The 20162-nt window shown below is 38.8% G+C and overlaps 1 protein-coding gene across 4 annotated transcripts in view; it reads left to right on the plus strand.

Annotated features, from left to right (window-relative positions):
- Positions 1-20162, plus strand: part of asic2 (acid-sensing (proton-gated) ion channel 2) — a 369375-nt gene that overhangs the window by 312319 nt on the left and 36894 nt on the right. For all 4 annotated transcript variants that reach the window (XR_001311388.1, XM_014022295.1, XM_014022303.1 and 1 more), the window contains one exon: positions 19187-19337. Coding sequence is in view for 3 of the 4 variants with exons in the window: in XM_014022295.1 (XP_013877749.1) it covers positions 19187-19337 (151 nt within the window). In the remaining variant the exon portion in view is untranslated. The remainder of the gene's footprint in view (positions 1-19186; positions 19338-20162) is intronic.

Below are 20162 nucleotides of genomic sequence, written 5' to 3' on the forward strand. Positions count from 1 at the left end.
GAACCCTTCATACGAACAAAAGTAAGATAAATTTAGGATAAGAATACGAACATGTTCTTGCATGAGGCCCAGTGCTTCTTGGTTTTAAAACTTATGACTGGCAGCACCTGGGGCTACCAGAAGCTCAAAACAAGAGAAAATAGCAGCAAAACAAGCTGTTTGACWGAAAAGATTTGGCAATTTTTTCATGTGTGCAACCCACAAATTCGTGTTCCTTACAAATGTGGCATCATTTAAAAGGGAAATTATCAGGCTTTACAACGGTATAAAACTTAATGCCAATAAGCATTTTTACAACAAAGAAATCATCTTCCAGACACTAATTTCTTTACTTTTTCTGCTAGGTTTTCAACATATTTATTAATCTAAAGGAAGTCTCTCTGATGAATCATAATTCAGTCAGAGAAAAGAGGTTTTGGATACAGAAGTGATTCCTCTGTTCCCTAAAAGTTGTTTTCCTTCATGTTTTTCTGTGAAGTGAAACACTAAAAGTTGCCTGAACAGAGTGTTTGATGTTCAGGAGCGAGAGACGTGAGAGATTCTGAGAAATCAAGAGTGGGGCCACGAGCGTTCAGAGCAGGTATGGACTCGCTGTTTCCATGGAAGTAAAAATGTTTCTGACGGCTGTATACTTGATGAACTCATTTCCATATGCGCGTTGTTAGAAATCAGGCCGCGCTGCTAAAAAACCTCCCCTTTTATTCCACACGTAGCACCGAAGCGCAGGTAAATGTGGGAAGCACTCTGCCGCACAGCCAGTGAACTCAGATGAATGTGAGCTGGAGCTAATTTAACACTCTGACAATATTTTTTTTTAATTTTCCAGAATAATATGACCGAGCTTTTAGTCCCGAGAAGAAAATATTAATCCAGATAAAGGGAGCAGACTTAATGTGCTTCAGAGAGTTCTAATCATGTTGGACCCACCATCACGTTTGTCGTCATCCCATTTATATTTTTCTATAATTCTCCTGCTGATCAAGGAGCTGAAGGGAAATGCCCAAATTCTCAATAAACTTGAAAATAAGTGGGTTTTGCTCTCAGTTGGTTWTTTTTTTTTTTTGCCCCTTATWATTACAGTTTCCCACTATGATTGGTGTTTAACATAATCTTCAGTGTGAAAGGGGAAACTCCCGCTCTCTGCATTTTGTTTACTGAATACGGACYAAACAATGAGCAGGAAGTCACCAGCAGAACAGTTTCTCTTCCTTTAATCTGCTTCTTTTTTTGTGTTATCGCTCGCTGCCAAAGACAAATGTGGAGCGAAAGGTTTTTGTACTTTMAACAAAACCCCGTCATAAACCAGTTTTAATGAATCTTTCAGAAATTAATCATTGGATTGACGTCTAGAACTGATTATCTTCTGGAGTCAGCTCTGTTTAAAACAGCTGCCACAGCAAAGCAGTTTAGTAAACACACAAATGGCTGAAACTCAGTTAAACTGACCAATATTGAGTTAAAATTTGGTGGTGGTTGGTCATATCATGTGACGTCTTTGTTTCAAATCTTGGCTTGTTTGTCATTTAGCGAAACATCAGGAACCTCTGAGTACATTTTAATGAAACTCAAAGTTATGGCAGAACACAGAAAAGCATTGCATTCACCAAATAAAAAAAAGACTCCTGATCTCATAATTACGAGAAAAAATCTCATATAACAGCGTGTGTGGTGGACGAATGAGCTCACAGCCTGTTGGATGAAACAGTTAGCCAATCAGAAAGTGAGGTGATGGAAACACAGWGGGGGATCCAAAACATACAAGACATTACAAGACAAAACAACCATAATGGTGCACTAGAAACTTTGTGGTGCTTTTTGTTTTTTTCTGTTAAATATAGACCTCAAATTATCACGGCCATGTTAGTTTACTCTGAACTCACGTTTGATCAAGAAGTTTGGCGAGATTTCCTGTCTGACATCTGAATGTTCATGAGTGAAATCTGTTTGTGTGTTATTTTTTCATCACACACTCTTATGATGTTTTTATTGTCGTTTATGTGTGAGGTGAAAATCGTGTGAACCAGGCGTAAGACTAAAACTCTGACGTTAAAGGTGGTGGGCAATAAGCTTTTAATGACTTTCCAACTTTTATAAATTCTTTGAAACCCATGCCTTATCTCGTCTTTTGTTACCCCTGAACACGTGTAATCTTTTAAATTGAAGCGAGAAAATCAGAAGCAATTTCTGTCATCAGCGCTCACTTCATTTGTGTCTTGTGTTATTTCACGGCTCGGTGGTGCTGCTGCACGGCAGATATGAAACGTTTCCTCGGCGAGGCTGRGAGCTGCTGTCAGGTCAGTATATTACACTATGTTATTATCTGAGGGTCATCCTTCCTCATTTTCAGGGGAACAGGCTAAAATTCACTAAATGAAGTGGGTTAGTTGTTCAGGGACGGAGATAACAAATGAGGAGAAACTTTCAGATTTCATTTTTAAAGCATTGAGATAAGATGTATTTATTGTGCCATACTGTAAAGGTCGTGTGCATTTAAATGCATTTGCTGTATCTTTATTTCATTATGAATGAGATAAAACTGGAGATTTTTTATCTCTTTTAGAAGGACTTGCTGTTCTTTTCCCTGGATTTTCAAAACAAGCTTAATAAGCAAATAAATTGTTGGTTGATGTTCAGCTTTTTGGAATAGTTCCTTTGTTTTTCAGGGTTATTAAACAGGGAAATCCTTAAAATATTCATTCAAGCTGTTTGAAGTTATAGATGCTTGTAAAATCTTTATATTTTTTGGTCCAGATATTGACTTCTGCAGACTTTTGTTTTGACACTAAAAAAAATGTACACAATTGATTTTAATCTGATTTTCTTCACGTTGGTTTGGACTGCGTTCAGCCTCCTCCCTGCCGGGCATCTTAGCTCGCTGACGCCTTCACAGACCAAGAACCGACAGGGCCTGTTTCCACACACGGATGTGGAGCCGTGAAAGAATCACTTTGAAACAGCAAAGTTCAACATCAAACCGAGCAGAGATGTTTTATTTGAATGCAGTCAGCTCYGCAGCAGAGAGTCGTTCACACTGAGTGTAAACTGGGTGACCTTCGGTCTTCCTCCTTCATGTTTCAAATGAACATGAGACTCTGTAAGAGTCTGATTTCTCTCACAATCATGTAAAAACCTGATGCAAGTATCACTGCAGGTCTTTTTGTTGCTGAGACAGGCGTGAAAATCTGCACCAGAGTTAATGACGAGGAAGACTTCCTCAAAAAAATAAATGCAAATCTTCAGGAGCTGATCCCCAATGAGTCATTCTTAGAGGAATGTGAGTTTCTTTTTGTTCAGATTCACTCTCTGCACGTAGTTTTTTGCTAAAGCATTGAGAAATTTTTCTGTTACCAACTTTAATGAACCGAAACCATGAAAACAACACTAAGAAGCAGCCTGTCAATCACAATGCAGTCCCTTGTTCATGCCCACCTTGCTTTGTTAGTTACTTTACTTTGGTAGGAGCGCAATTTACAAAACGTGACTCATTTCGGTTCATCTTGGTGTTGAACATTTTTGTGTTTTCACCCAGTGGGTCTATGCTACCTACAGTTGGTCTCCTCAGGGTGAGGAAGGTCGACATGTTCTCACTCACAACTCGTCACATATTGATAATTCAATTCAGTTCAATTCAATTCAGTTTATTTATATAGCGCCAAGTCACAGCATACYTTGTCTCAGGGCACTGTACATGAAAAAAAAAGAACAATCTAAAGAAGAAACCAGCAGCATGCGTTGAATCACTTCATCACAGTCTCCCATCCTGAGCAAACGGTGGAGAGGAAAAACTCCCTGCTAATCAGGAAGAAACCTCCAGCAGAACCAGGCTCAGGACAGGCGGCCTTCTGCCTCGGCCGGCTGGTTGGAGGACAGGAAAGAGACACAGATAAACACAGAAGAACTGGTCTGGGACTGGTCCAGGTGAACCTTCTTCTGGAAAAGAGACAAAGAAAAAAAACATGTCATTGATAGAAATAATTACAATAAACATGTAGAGGAGAGACTAAAGACAACAGCAAAGTGAGGAAATGTGCTCAGTTTGTGCTCCAGCAGTCTAAGTCTATAACAGCAGAAATGAGGAATAATTCAGGAAACCTAAGTCTAACTATAGGATTTATCAAAAAGGAAAGTCTTCAGTCTAATCTTAAAAGTAGACAGAGTGTCAGCCTCATGGACAGAAACTGGAAGTTGGTTCCACAAGAGAGGAGCTTGATAACTGAAAGCACTGCCTCCCATTCTACTTTTAGAAACTCCAGGAACCACAAGTAAACCTGCAGTCTGAGAGTGAAGTGCTCTGTTAGGAAAGTATGGAACAATAAGATGTTTAATATATGATGGAGCTTGGTTGTTAAGAGCTTTGTATGTTAGGAGTAATATTTTAAATTCCATTCTAAATTTGACAGGGAGCCAGTGGAGAGAAGCTAAAACTGGAGAAATATGATCTCTCCTTCCAACTCTCATTAAAACTCTAGCAGCAGCATTTTGGATTAACTGAAGACTTCTTAAAGAGCTTTTTGGATGCCCAGATAATAAAGAATTACAGTAGTCCAGCAAGACATGATAAATCCATGWATCAGTTTTTCCGCCTCATTTTTGGACAAATGATACTTGGTCAGGTACCGTCTGCGTCCAGTTTTGACTCGTCGGATACCCCCCTTGTGTCAGTTATTAACAAGATGAGACTGAGGAGGAGCGAGTTGTCATATTTTTTAAGAGTAGGAAATGCACAACAACTAACCATCCCAGACCTTAAATTGAACTTCTATTAGCCCCAGACATCCTACCCCTGACCTCAGTACCTAAAATTAACCATTAATCCTGATCCCTCATATTAACCACAGACCCCCAGCCCAAAGACCCCTATGTGGCACAACCTGGAAAAGCTGCGGGCGTGAATAACTGAGTTCCCCGACGCGGCAAAACTAGACGCAGARGGTACCTGACCAAGCATCAATATGGTGACGAGTCGGGAGTGAGAACGTGTTGGGAAAGTGTGTTCCTGGGCTTCCATGGACTTTGGTCGTGTTTTGGCATCTGGTATTCTCTTCAGGACTGGGAGTGGGGAATCCTTTTAGCTTGTTTCCTGCAGGAAGCACCGTGGCTTGCTTTGTGGTCTGAATTTTTGTTTCCCTCTCGCTGACTTGGCGGTCAGAGGCATGATGTGGTTACTGCAATAAAAAAAAAATGTGACTATTATTTCATTAAGGGGTGGGGGGGGGTATTGTGTATTTTCCAGACACATACTGTAGTTCAATTCTACACCACAATCAAGAAACTGTTACGTTTAGTTGTTCTGAAAATTCCGTATATATCAAAAATAAATATGACTTCATCTAAATGCCTTGAAATTGGTGCCCGTCACTTTAAGAGCCTCCTTCCTTTTCTGACATTTCCACTTCAGCACATCTTCACAATGCTTAAAAACATTTACAAACTTTCGTAGGAGAAAAGTCCAACTATTTATTGATAAACCCTGTCATCCTTAGCGCAAGGGAGGGGTGCTCTGTGGAGTGGGAGGTCGGCAGAGGACTGAGCTCTAGGGAGGAGCTATGTACAAATAGGCGGGACTTTGTACCAGCAAGCATTAGCTCCACATGGCTACCACAGGAGATTCAAGGATTCGTCAAACATGCATGAATGAGTCAAAGCAGCGCTCTGGTATTTTTGATGAGGGAATGACATAATATGATGTCAAGATCAAATAATTATATAATATGTAATAATAAGTAATTTTTTCATAATGCCCCCCCTTTAAAGAAAATGATTAGAGGTCACAAATCAACCAAGAGGGAGAACCATTACACCCACAATGTCTGTAATTCCAGTTAATTATTTGTTAATTTATTCATTCAGTCTAACTAGCATCAGATTCTGCATTAAATGAAAATGTGTTGGATGCACCAACGTCCAGGTCCCGGTAATTCACTTGAAATACATTTAAATGAGAAAGTAGAAGTAAGAAACTAAACCCAAAGAAAGCAAGTGCCAAACTGAATGTACATTAAGTCTGACTCAGAGGAAGGAAAGCCTTGCAGGTGTGTTGATTCAACCACTCTCACTGCCTCTGACAACTTGTCAGTTTTCCGCCTAACCAGGAAGGCTGCTAATTGACTTCCTGTTGGCATTTTCTCATTGTGTTGGCATTACATATCAAAACCACATAATTCAGTTTTAAACACATCATTTTCAGGACMATGTGGCTCATGCATCACTGAACCTCTGGGCTCTTTCTGCTCCGTAATGAATAATAAAAGCAGTGGAGTACGAACTGGGTGTTGGAACTCTGTCAAATAATACCAGTAACACAAAGAACTGTAACCAGAACTGTTCCTGTTAGATTTAATGAGTTAAACAGCATTTTTTTCTCCTGAGCTATTTATTTCTAATTTAACCGCAAGCTCTGTTGGATATAATCAAGCCTCGCTGCTGGAATCGATCACATCCGGCTCTCAGGACGCCGCAAGGTCTTACCCACGTCGATACTGTAAGCCTGAAGATAGAGAAGCTGTGAGGTAAAGTCACAAACTGTGAGAAATCGTTCACTCCGAGCAACAAAACCATTTCTTAAGGGTCACCCATCTCTCCGGCTGTAATCTCAGCAATTCATAATGCATATCTTAGCTTCCACTCAGAGCTGCAGCCTCCCGTGTGACGGCGCTGAGGAGGAGAAAGCGCGTCATTCAGTCAGATAAGTTGCTTTCCTGTTAGTGATCAGGAGCTGCCACTAGTCGCTCACCCCTGGCCCATTACTCAGCCCTCRATCAGTCCTGGCAGAGACAGCGAACCCTGACAGGTGAGATAGAGCCCCACCGGCCATCACTGCGAGGCGACTTATTAAAAATAATGACTGTGTGAAGTGATTGATGAGAGCGGGGTGACAGCTCGTAGTCCATAGCTATATTTGCACGCCACGGCATACTGATATGATTGACACATCGCAGGGGGTGGGGGGGTTGAAAGGGAACATGTCATTTTAATATTTAAAACTTTCCTCTCTCGCACGAGGAAAATGTGATTGAAAGGAAAGAGAGTGGTGCGATTTGTGAGGATTCCTGAAATGTGACACGATTATTATTCAGCGAGTACAAGATGTTTGACCCGGAGTAACTTTTCTTTATTTGATGTCTCTCTGTAGCGGCGGCTGAACCTGAAGACCCCAAGGATTACACATTGTAATAAAATAGATTAATGTAGAGCTGCAGAGTTTAAATATGAGCATTAAAATTCACTTGTGGTTGAGAAACGCTGCCTTTTGAGGTTTTTACAGCCAACTGCTGAACTGGGAAAACAATTGTCACCTTGATAGCTGCGATTTTCAAGCAGAAACTGGCAAACAGCTTTGAAGATAGTTTGATATTTTGCGAAGTASCAGCGCGTTCACTACTTACCAAGCATTAAAGGGAAGGAGTGAAACCAGATTGGCTTTAAGCGTGGCTGAGAAAATGCTAGAGACACCAATTTGTAGAAGATGGAAACAGTAAACAAGTTGAGCACATCCCTGACGTTGTCCCAAAATGTCCTCAAATGACACARTTTTCTTTTAACAACGTGATATTTCTTCACATTTTATTTGAAGGTTTCCCAAGCTCACAGTGATTGTGTAAAAAATGAAATGTTTTTGTTTAACATGTTTAGACTGACTCAGTTCAGCTCAGGAGAAACATGGTCTATTATGTCAGAGTTTTCTCATAACTTCTTCTCTTAAAACATGAATGCTGCTCTCTGGTAAAAAACTTCTGGTGGATGTGGTGACCATAATCTGTTTTTTTTTTTATCTGAAGCAGCTGAAATCCATAGTCGGGTCACAGAGTCTACAGGTCCAGGAGAGTAACACAGACCTCCCTCTCCCTGGTGACACTTTCCAGCTCATCCTGGGCGACCACAAGGTGTTCCCAGGTCAGAGAGGATACATAATCCCTCCAGTGAGTCCAGGGTCTTCCCAGGGCCTCCTACCAGTGGGACGTGCCCAGAACACCTCTAAAGGGAGGCGTCCAGGAGGCATCCTAACCAGATGAACCACCTCACTTGACTCTTTTCAATGAGGAGGAGGAGCAGCAGTTCTACTCTGAGCTCTTCACTCCATTTTTAATGCTGAACCAGCCACAGGTTGAGTGATATGTAACAGTTTTCCAGACAATGTTGGTCAGTCCAACCATGAGCAATTATTCCTTCAATAAGGCAGGGCTATTCTACTAAACTGCTCCGGGGGCCACAGTTACTGCAGGCCAGCAGCACAGGGGCCGAACATCCAGCAGCTAGTCATTATGTAAATAAGCCAATTATTTTAAAGATCTGTTCCCTTAAATTAGTTTATTTTACTTCATTTAAGCAAGAACCCTATGTAATAAATGTAGTGATAAAATAAAACAGTATCAAAACCAAAAATAACACATTGTGCCTCCTGTTCAACACAAATATTTTGACATCTCTGACTTGCACATTTTTAAACCAAATTTATTTTCACTTTCATTGTTTTATCTTCAACTCCTTTTAGTTTTGTCTTGGGTTTTCATAGAAATGATTTTTACCAGCTTTAAGCCAAGATTCTGACATTTCTGTAGATACCAAACATTTATGTCCAACTAAAAGAACTCAGTAATTAAAGTAGAAAACCGTAGAAAAACTGTAAAGTTTACCACCTCGTTATAATTTTAAATATGACCAGAACTCATCATACCTAATTTCCCTCCGGGATCAATAAAGTATTTTTGAATTGAATTTGAATCATAAAAAGAATTGGTTATGCACTCTAAAAATGAAGTGTTGAATTTACTTAACCAAATTATGTCAATAGGTTCTACTAAACGGAGTTGGGTAAAAATAAAGCAATGTACTCAATTTGGTTTAGTGGAACCAGTTTCATTAAGTAAATTCAACATATCTCTTAGAGTATGTGCAAAAGTACTTTTACTTTCCCGATTACTATGGCCAGCTTTGTGATTTTTACTCCAGTACTTTTCTTATCAGTGAAATTCATTTTTACCTAAACCCTTCTGTTAAGGTATTTTTACTAGGTTATATCTTTGAAGTGCTTTATATACACCTCTGCAGACCAGTAAATTGAGAGTTTTACCTTTCGACTCAGCTCTTTCTTCACCACAACTGACCGAAGCAACACCCTCATTACTGAGGATGAGAKCCCACTCCATTGCGAAACCTTAGACCTGCTTGAGGCAAAAAGGCATTTAAATATCCCTGGATTCTAAAGTGTTGCTGCTTTGACCATATWATTCAAATTCAGCAACTGCAAAAATTGTAAAATCTGTTTTTAGCCTGTTTTCCGATGGGATCAGTGTKTCTGCAAGCAGTTGAATTACTTAACTTTTTCTTTTTTCATGAATGTCCTTGCGTGTCATTGGGCCTCCCTGCTATTCATAGAGATGTTAAATTTAGGTACAACAAAGTGCAGCTGCTCACTAAAGTAACTTGTGTTCGTGACATTGTTGGAACGATGCGTCTGACCTTCCAGTTGTTTCCATCAGATCTAAAAGACCAAGAGTTGTACAGGTTTTGTCTTTTTATATAAAGCTGCCTGCTTTCCTTCTTCTCCACCAACCACAGCATGACTCCAGCTRCTCACAGATTTATATCACTCATCTGGTGTCATTTTTGTGGAAGGGGAAGCGTAACCCCATCTTCCTTTGAATGAAGAACTCTTCCTTTAAGGCCCCATTGGAGCAGATAGGATGGCCTTTTGCATATTGGTGAGCCATGTGTCTGTGAAAATGATGATGGATTACACTGCAGCACTCTGTCAGATCCTGTCTGTCCTCGTGTCCTCTGCTTCACTCGTGTTAACTCCTGCTTCTGCCTGGAACCTCCTTATGGGCTTTGACAGGAGCTGATAGAAGCTGATCTATGAAAGCTAATTTGGTTTAGAAAAAAGGATGTGCTAAAACTTGGTTCTTTATGATATTTTCCTAAAACGTTTGATTTAGATGAGGTTTAACACAATGTATTGGAACTTTAACAAAAAATAAGTTGAAGAAGTTGTAAAATTGCAGATATTTCTGACTCAAACTATTCCAGATTCTCTTTCAGGTTGAGGTTTTGTTTTTTTGTGGACATTTAAACCACTCAAGTGTTGCCTTAAGGTGGCGTCTCATTGGGCTGGTGACTAATTGGTAAATGGTACCTTAAAATGTTTTAAGGGGTTTCATTTTCCTGGGTTTTCAGCCTAATTGTTTAAAGGGGACATGCCATTCTAAATCTGCTTTTTTCACCATTAAGTACATTTTGTTGTGTACTTGGAGTCTCTAGGAGGCAAAAAAGTGAAATATTATATTTTGTTTAGTTTTCTTTGTTTTCTATTCTGTTTCTGAACCATTACATCACAGAATTTGCGACAGAACTTATACTTAATAAGGTCTGGACTTGTAAGACTGGATGACAAGTCTTTCCTTGTTGACATCTTTTAATTAAGTGTTAAATAAAACATTTCTGTGCAGCTATATAGTCGTAAACCACTCTATCAAACTGGAATGGACCTCTCTGGAAGCTGGAGGGGGGCGAAGCATGAAGCATCTCTTTCAGATTTAAAGAGACAGCCTCAAAATGAGTTGATCTGAGACACACCCCAGAAAAGGGGAGGGGCTTGTGGGGTTACAATAAATAGGAATACAGACCAAAGCATTGCAGTTCCATTTTTAGACCCCAACTGAAGGATTTAAARGTGAAAAAGAAGGATTTAAAAGCAGGATATCAGGATTTCATTTAATTTCCCCTCCAGTTTTAGGAAACTTGTGTGCAGCTACATTTTTTTCCAATTCTGAAAGTAAATCTCTGCTAAAATCTGCTTCCTCGGCAAACTGAAATAATTTATCTGTACTTTTTTTATCTGACCAATTCATCTGGCCCTAGTGATAAAAGCAATTAAGCTGCCATCTCAGGGTGTGAATACTTTTACAAAGAACTCAAACTGTCATTCTCAATTAATCCAAGTTTAACCTGTTAGATAAGGTTTTTGCTGAACTGTGTGTTTACCAGCACTGCAGATTGATGTAAAACACTGAGATTATGTGTCATCTGAATCAAAACATTTAATACTAAATATAAAAATATGATTTGGCTTTTGAAAGTCACGTAAAGTCTTAATGGTCAATAAAGTCAGGTGAAGAACAGATACGAAAACACTGTTTTCAGCGTATCTTATATAAAAAACTAAACTATTTATGTTTTAATTTTCTGTTTAAAACTTTTAGGTGAAATACAAACATGTCTCGTTTTAAAGGATGAATTAGCCGGACTGAAAYGCAGCAAAATGAGAAAACGCCAGAGAACAAGATACTGAAGTTCACTTTATTTATTTTTCCCCAGTAGGGTGTTTGCCCTTCGAGTCCTGATTTATATCTCACATTTTTGTTTCCCTCGTATTTTTATCTCTGCAGTTCTCTGTTTCCTCATTGTTCACGCCCTAGTCCCCCCACCCAATCCGCATACACATCTTTTGCTAAAGTATAAATAAATAGCTGGGCGCGGCGAATGCAATTCTTTGTCCTGTCGCATCCGTGCCTCACTTTTGTGCTGTCTTGTAAAATAAAATATTATAGACCACCATGGTTAAATTGTATTAGGGTGCAATGATAAATACGTTCCATAAAAACTCCCAACATGGCTCATAAATAACAGAATTTGTTTAATGTGACAAATGTAGGTGCGGGGGTGTTTAAYTTGCACGGGAAGCGAGTCAGGCTTGCAGGTAGTCGGCTGGCGTGTATAAAACCATAATGATGAGTGAGGCAACTGCGTGCGTGTGCGTGTGTGTGTGTGTGTCTCATGTTCACGGCCAGCCCTGTCGCTAACGCAGCAGCCCSCTGCATTATTTATCTCCTCAGCAGTACAACTACTTTTCCTGCTGCCACACAGTGGAGAAACTGCTCGCCTTGCACCTCAAAAATGTTTTTCATGAAGTTCCCTCCTTTCTTCTCTTTCCTCATTCAGCCTGCTGCATGGAAGACCTCTGCGTCATAACCTTTGAGCTTCTTTTCTTTGGTTTCATCATAAAAAAATACTTGCAGAACTTTCACAAAATGAGTATTGATTCATCAAACAATAACACCAGACCTCACAAGTCCGCTCATAGATCTGTTTAAATATAGAAATATAAAAAAGAAAGTTAGCAGCSTTTGATGAGAACTGAGAAAACTTGTCTGGCAAACTGTTATTTAAAAGTACTCCTGGCTGCTCTTCACTTCCCAACGCCCCTGCCAGCAAAACAAATGAGATGTGCAGGTAAAGTGTCCTTTCAGCTGATTATTTGTGCAGCGGAGGAATAGGAGTGTTTGTAGGGAAATGTCGCCTGCTGTTAAAAGTTTTAACAGTTTGAGGGAAACGATAGTACAYTAGACTTGATTAACTAATAGTCATATTAGTTAATCAAGTCATCCAGGACATGGGAAATTAAAGAACAAACATGAGGAATTTGGACTTTTTATTATTTTTATTTTATTATGATTAAATATGAATCTTTATCTTTTTTGGGTGCACAATCACTGGATCTACTCCAACTGTGGTCTGAGCAGAGCTCAATTGGTTTCCTGTCTTCACATCAACCCAAATCTTCTGCCGTTTTGGATCTTTTGTTAAAAAAAAAAAAAAAGCTGGCAGTTGATCCTGCATCATTCAGGCACCCAAAAGCCACACATTTTCTCATTTCAAGTACACAAAATCACAAACAGTAAATTTGATGGATATTCATACTGCATATAACCATATAACCTATACTACCATGTTATAGTCTAAAGTAGCCTTCACATGACCTTTAAAAGGAATTTTACAGTTCTAGATATGGCTAAGTTATTTTTGCTGAGTCATTATTTGCTTTGAAGACACTGTCTAGTCATAATTCCTTTTTTTAAAAGAAAAAAAGGTACTGTCTAGTATAATTCCAATTAAAGATACCTTAAAGGAACAACGTGTAACATTTAGGTGTATATTTTAGCAGAATTTAAGATAATCATTAATAAAAATGATTAAAACATCTAATCATCAAAAACTGAAATTGTAGGATCATTTTTATCCTAGAATAAGGTGTTTATATCTACATGGGCAATGGTAGACACAAGTTAAWGCTGCTATTTTTTCTACAGTGTCTGTGAAAGTATGAACAAAAGGCTAAATCAAAAATTGTTTATCATGGCTACAATGACCAGTACATAATTACATTATTATTACATTACTCCTATTACATTATTCTTAGATTTTAATGAAAATAATCTTACCACTTGAAATATCACTATTTATAAAGCTGCTATTAGACACCGTGTTTGGGAGTATCAAAGATTTATGGCCCCTGACGTGCTGGGGGTAGATTTGATTTTCTGTTGGTTGCAACAAAGAACCTCGACCACTAGATGTCGCTGGATATTACACACTGTTCCTTTAAATGACTTCATTTTTCAGGATATCTTAAATGCGTTTATAAATATTAGATTATCAGTTTGACAAGGACAACAAGGTGAGCGAGGTATGGAGCTGTTTTAATTCTGTTCATTGTGTCTGACAACAACTCATGCTCTGACCTTTCACAATAAAAGCTGTGACTGACTCAGAGACATTACAGTTTGACGCTGATAATTTCAACACATTCTTCTCCCCAACGATGCCGTATTTTTATTTTATTTTTTAAATGTTCTGCTCAAAACTAAAGCAGAGCTTTTGTTTTGTTCTCCTCTGAAAATAACTTCAAGTCTGTGCGGCGGCTTCTAAACTAACTTTAGGACTACAAATGAAAAATGGTTAATTCTGACTTTTGTTTTATTAAATGGCACTGTCTCCATTCAAACAAATAAATTAAAATAAAAACAAATTTAATAAACCAGAAATGAGATTAAAAAAGCAGTTATTTAAAACAAGAACAACTGGATAAAAACTGGATGAATTCAGAAAGTGCTGGGTAGGTAAAAATATAAAGTCAGACGTCTAAATATATCAACATGTTTAGCATTTCTATGTAGGAGTGTAAAGTTTTCCTGCAAGCCCACGACTCTGCGTTTTCCAGGAGCATGTTTAAGGGTCTAAACTGTGGGTGGATGGTGTTACCAGCTGACCTTTTTATCATGACAGCGATGTACGCTAATGGCCATGTCATATTTGACTTCCACTCTGTGGGAGGCGCTGCGCGGAGAACAGGCGAGGGCACGCCGTGTGTGCAGCTCTGCCCTTCCAGGCACTCACGCTCACAGCTGTGAATACTAACGAGACGTGTTTTGTTGGTCAAAAGGAATTTTAATTGGCAGCCAAGATGCGTGTGCTCTCGCCTCGCACGCCGACTCCWGGACCTCTGGCTTGAATAGGGGAGGCTAATGTGATTTTGGCAGTAAAACTGTTTGACTTTGCTGACATTTTTCACAATGCACAATTATAAATGCTCATTTTTTATCAGAGGTATAAACAGAAACAGATCAGAGGAAATACACAAAGCAGGCCTGCATAAATCCAAACATTGCTTTTTTGTCCCCAAATAAACTTAAACACCTTTTTTAGAATGAATAAAAAGTTTTTGATTTATTCTGCCTGTAGATGTTTACATAAATAATGTTAAGTAGAGCTTCAGCTGAGGAAAATAAGAACAGAAATTGAAAAAAACAGATGAATATCTTCACTTGCTCACAGTTTGTTTACTATAAACAATTTTATTTGAACGACTGTGAACCTCCTCGGGAAGCAGTCACAGTGCTTTTATTTGCCTGTTAGATGATGCAGTTTTTAGGAGATGATGAGCTTTAAGGTATTTTTTTTTAACGTACTAACAGGAGGCAGAAAGATGTGAAGAAGAGACCGCTATTCAGAAAATGCAAAGTAACGGAGCTCCACTCTCACATGTTAGTGTGTTTACATCTCTGTGGCTTAATGGGAGACCAGCTCAACCTTTACCCCTGCTTGTCATAAACACAGTCCCTTTGGAAGTGAAATGTGGAGTTTAATAAATATTTGCTGGACCCTGTTCTTCATTCACACACGTACACAAACATGGACCAGAACAGGAAACGACTGCTCTCTAATTACCTTTAATGGAACAAGCTGTGACCAATTAGCCGGTGAGTGTTAATTAGAAAACTTCAATTTCAAGAGGATTTGGACAGCCGCGTAAATGAGATGTATCTGAGGCTTCATTAGAAAATGCTTTTAATCCGGAGGAGTCCGGTCAGTGTCACCACACAAATAAATTCCTTAAAGGGAACTCCCAACTAGTTGTAACATAACATAAACATTTATGTCAGCTTTAAGAACAAGACAATACTGTAGGCTTGTTAGTTTTTATAAATTAAAAAATAGATATTGTCGCACAAATGGCGCTATGCTATTTACACTACAAATTATACCAGTTAAATCACATTTATTAGGTGTTCCAGTGTGAGCTCTATCCACCCTGAAGTTTAATCTTGGATAAGATCTTACGATCAGCCCTTTAAAATAAAACTAGAGCATGTTGACAGAGAGGAGGACAACAGAGCTGCTTCATGGAAGAAGAACCTCAGCTTTAGCCTGTTAGCTTTTGCGTTGACACCCTAACAGATACAGGCTAAAACCTGCTCNCACACACACACACACACACACACACACACACACAGACACACACACACACACAAAGATAGATAGAGCCAAGAAAACCCCCTCCCCTGCTTTCGACACACACGCCAACAGAAACGAACAGGTGCGTGTTGAAAACGCCATTCTTTGAAACATCTCCATTTCCTCAGCCCCAGCAGCCCAGGTGAGGCTGAGCTGAGCCCACGGGGCGCCGGGATTAAGAGACTGGGAGCAGGTTTAACATAAACTGTCATCTCAGGTCAGATTTGCATTTTTCTTTTCATTGTTAAAGGTTAGGCATTCCCACTGATCTGAGATAAGCATTAAAAAAGGCACCTTCTGCCCTGAAGGACAGTTTATTGGAGATGGTGACGATGTTAGGACAGTTGAAAGGACAGTGGGGACGTTTTTTTTTTTTTTTTTTTTTTTTTTGGACCTTGCAGTCTTTGTTTTACAGTAAATGTTTATCAAAAAATGTCTAACATTACAACTAGCCTGGGTTCACAGGAATCATTTGCTACTTTTCATGTTGGCGTTTCAAACTAAGATCATCTTGATATCAATTAGCTGTGGCAGCCATCTTGAAGCTGCAGATGTGCATGCTCTCCTATCAGTGTTTGGTGATAACTGTCTGTCAGAAACCACCACACAGATTTGAGTATAATTCTTACCTTTCCTCTTCACAAAACTCCAACAGTTTCCTTCATTTATTCAGAGCATAAACAAATCTGTCAGGAGGAATTCTGTTTCTGAGCTGAAACGAGCCTCTAATGTGGTTCTTCATAATCCGATGACACCACCTCTGTGAATCGTCCACAAGAGGCCTAGTGTCAATAAAGACCGGTGAGCGTGACATGAAAAATCATAAAACACCGCCATTACAGATGTAAACGCCTCAGCCCTCTGGTTCTGTAGAAAAGACAAAAGTTCAAAGTGTTTCCTTCTTGATTCTTGGAGTTCAAACCAATCCAGAGCAATCAAGATGGATCACTGAGTGATCAAGAAAGTTATTATTCCAAAAAGTTATTTTTACATTTAATAAATGCATTATTTCTGCTTTTAGTTGATTGTAGTGCCACTTAATTATTATTAAGACCCTCTGTAATTATTGTGATCAGTTCATTGAGCTAAATAAAGTTCATACAGCTGGTTTTTATCTAGCTCAGTGTAGAGAAGCCACTTTGATTTGTTTTTATCCCAAAATAGTCAAACTCTGATTATTCTGTATCTAACAGTCTGAGACCAAAGTAATCAGTGTTTTAGATGGTAAATGACACATTTTATACACTGGAATGGTGAGTTAGGCTGTTTGTTGTTTATGTCTGCGTCAGAAATCCTGTTTTACAATTCACCTAAAAGCACCGCAGCCTGAAGCCTCATGAATATCCCTTCCCAAGTCAAATTGATTTGTAACTTTTATTTTTGCTCACCGGGGTTTGTTGAGCCTCACTAATTCTAATTTCTTAGTCTGTTTCCATCCATCCTTTTCTTTCAATCAGACTGCGTGATGCCGAGGCACACGGTTGTTATAGTGATTACTATTCATGAACCGAGACGTCACGACGACGCCTCACATCTTTGTTTGCACAGAAACACACACACACACACACACAATGAGGTATTGTTTCAAAATAGACAAGCCTCTGCAGTTGTAGCTCAATCTATTATTCATACATTTCCCTGAGCCGTTTGGTTTGTGTTGGTGAGGTGCTGGTAAAAACACAGAAGCAGAGGAAGACATGGTCGTCTGCACACATTACCTCTAAATTTAAAAAAAAAACGTTCATGATTTACGCAAAATACAAACCGTTTGAATATTTCTGAAGCTCCTTTGGATACTGCCTGGTTTCATTGTGCAGTTTAAATGTTTGGTTTGCAGGTATTTTGGGGTCCACAAGGCCCCACCTTCGAGTGGTCCAGACCAAAATGTTCTAACTTACAGGTTCAGTGATCAATCTTGCCAAAATTAAAATTATAAATGCAAGTGGTGGGCAGCGCCAATTCAAAATTTAGTTGCGCAATTTCTAAAGCAGTAGTCAATATATTTAGGTCCGCAAGTTCACAAGCACATATGCTCAACAAAACTTAGCAGAAACTAAATATAAAGCACAAGACTATCTCCATTTACCAGAAAACATTAAGGTAAGAGAAAAGTCAGCACTTTACCACCATCTAGTGGTAAGATTATTTTCTTTGATGGAAGTCATTGCAGTTTGGGGAGGTTATTCATACAAACAGACTTTTAAATCATGGTGTTAAAACCAAAAATATTTGTGGATTGCTAGTTCTGCTGTTTCTTGGTCATTTTCTTATGTGTATGGCAGGGCTTTAGTAAGAAAACATGATATATATAATATATACAAAGCAGGTATAGCATATATAATATATAACATATTAGTAATTTTAAACTGTTGTAAAACTGAAGCAATGCATTCTGGTTAGGCTACAGGACACATAACAGGAACTCCTTTTCAAAATAAGAGCGTGAATTTTAACTGTTCTGTTTCTTTCTTTTTTTTTTTTTTTTTTTTTTTTTTTGTATTTATTGCCGTGGTGTCCCTCAGAGAGGAGGTACAATATGCTCATCTGAGTGTGGTTCTGCAGATCAGAACTGCAGGTGGATTGTCGCCCTTTGAAGACGTTCTAATTGCTTCCTGCCACGCAAAGAATTGTGGGAACTCTCTAATAAATCAAAACCATCACTGAGAAGAGTCAGAAGTCAGAGTATAAAGCTCTGTGAATGCAATATTGATAGAGAGATCGTTGTTTCTTCACAATGAAGGTTCATTGTGTTTAGTAGAGGCGGCTTTCCCCTCCAATGTTCAAGAAAAATGATGACAAAGTTTAAATGAATTATGTGGCTACAAAACGTAGTGAGACTAGATGGTTCTTTTTGTTTACTTTAGACTAAACTGCCGTTTGAATGTGAAAAATTATTTACGATTAGTGCTCCTCGATTCTAAATATCGAAAGCACAAATCTGCACATCATTATAAGAAATTAGTAAAACCCCTGAAGCGCAAAGGAGAACTGTAGGTCTGCAATTAGCGCATTTGTGTTTTAGGGGACTAGTGCCTACCACCGATAAGTGCAAATTGTCATAATTTTAATCATGTCGAAATGCTCCTGCGTACCACTAGAGGGAACTACCAGCAGCTTCCTCCACAAAGAAAACTTTTTTTTTTCACGTTTAAAAATGCATTCACTCATCAGAATACTGAACATAGCTCCAGGCACCGCTAAACAGCTGCTGACAACTCAGAAAATTGAAATTTTTGATGATAAAGAAAGCACTTCAAAGGATTTTCCAAATGTTATTACAATCCACAAATGACAAGCAYTAAAGACAAGGCTAAGGTCAAAAGCTTTTCTGAAAGAGTTTTTATTTTATTATTTTAAATAATGCTATAAATATTGAACCAAAATGGTTGTTTGAAGGATGAAGATCTCCAGGAAGGCTCACAGTCCTCATTATTTAAAAGCACCATCATCTCTTAAATATGTTACATTTTCAGGCCAAAATTTTTTTTTTACTAAAACAAGCAAAAGTTTGTGTTTGTCAGCAGAAAAAATGATGTAAAAACCTCTAAAATAAAATCAAACGCTGTGAAGGTTCTGTTGTGACCCTCACTAACCGTTCCAATCCTTTCTCTCTCAGGTGTTCACCAGGTACGGGAAGTGCTACATGTTCAACGCCGCAGAGGAGGGGAAGACCCTCCGGACCACCATGAAAGGAGGGACTGGGAACGGGTTGGAGATCATGCTGGACATCCAGCAGGATGAGTACCTGCCGGTGTGGGGGGACACAGGTAGGCCCGGCAGCACCCTCACCTGTCCAAAGTTTCCTCTTATTGAAAGTAACAGCCAGCTCCATTGTTTCACTGCTGAGGTAGAAGAAGCCACCAACCTTTTTTTCTCTTATTTTGCCTCCTTTTTGTTTCCTGCCGCTGTAAAACGCTGCTTACAGAGCTTTATTTTTCAGGATAATGGGTTTCCTGTTGCCAGGCGACAAGGAAACAGACACTGTGTTGTTTTCTTTATAAAAATAACTCATAATTGTATTTTTTGTACAAGAGTACCAGGCTGCAAACAAGATGAGAGTTTCCAAAACGTCAAGAAAGTCAAGTCTTTTTTTTTAAATACTTGTTGCAGKATTTTGTTGCTTTTACCTTTAAAGTGAAACAGCTTCACCTTCCTGGTTTTCTCTACAACACAGCAGAGTATTTCTGCTGTTAAACTAAGCTTCAACATCCCTACGCATCCTGACAGTTTAGTTTTTTATCACGTTATCAGATAATAAGGCTGGGCGATATGACCTAAAATCAATATCACGATATATTGGCCAGTTCACCTTGATAACAATAAATGCACGATAACTCTTACCACCACCACACACAAGTATACGGTGTAGTACAGTCGTAACACTATATACTGTGTCCGTGTTCTTAGTCAAAGTACACAGTTTAGTATTCTCTAATGACACATTATACAAAAACTTTAACCTGAACCATTTGGACCAAAGGGATTTGTAATGAAGAGTTAGATTTTGAACAGCTTTTCTGTAGTTTATCATTTTAGTGTTTTTAATATATTTACTTAAAAACATTTTTTGACAAACTTGAGTCAGATATAGT

This window comes from Austrofundulus limnaeus, unplaced genomic scaffold (genome assembly GCF_001266775.1).
Source record: "Austrofundulus limnaeus strain Quisiro unplaced genomic scaffold, Austrofundulus_limnaeus-1.0 Scaffold4, whole genome shotgun sequence".
NCBI lineage: Eukaryota > Metazoa > Chordata > Actinopteri > Cyprinodontiformes > Rivulidae > Austrofundulus > Austrofundulus limnaeus.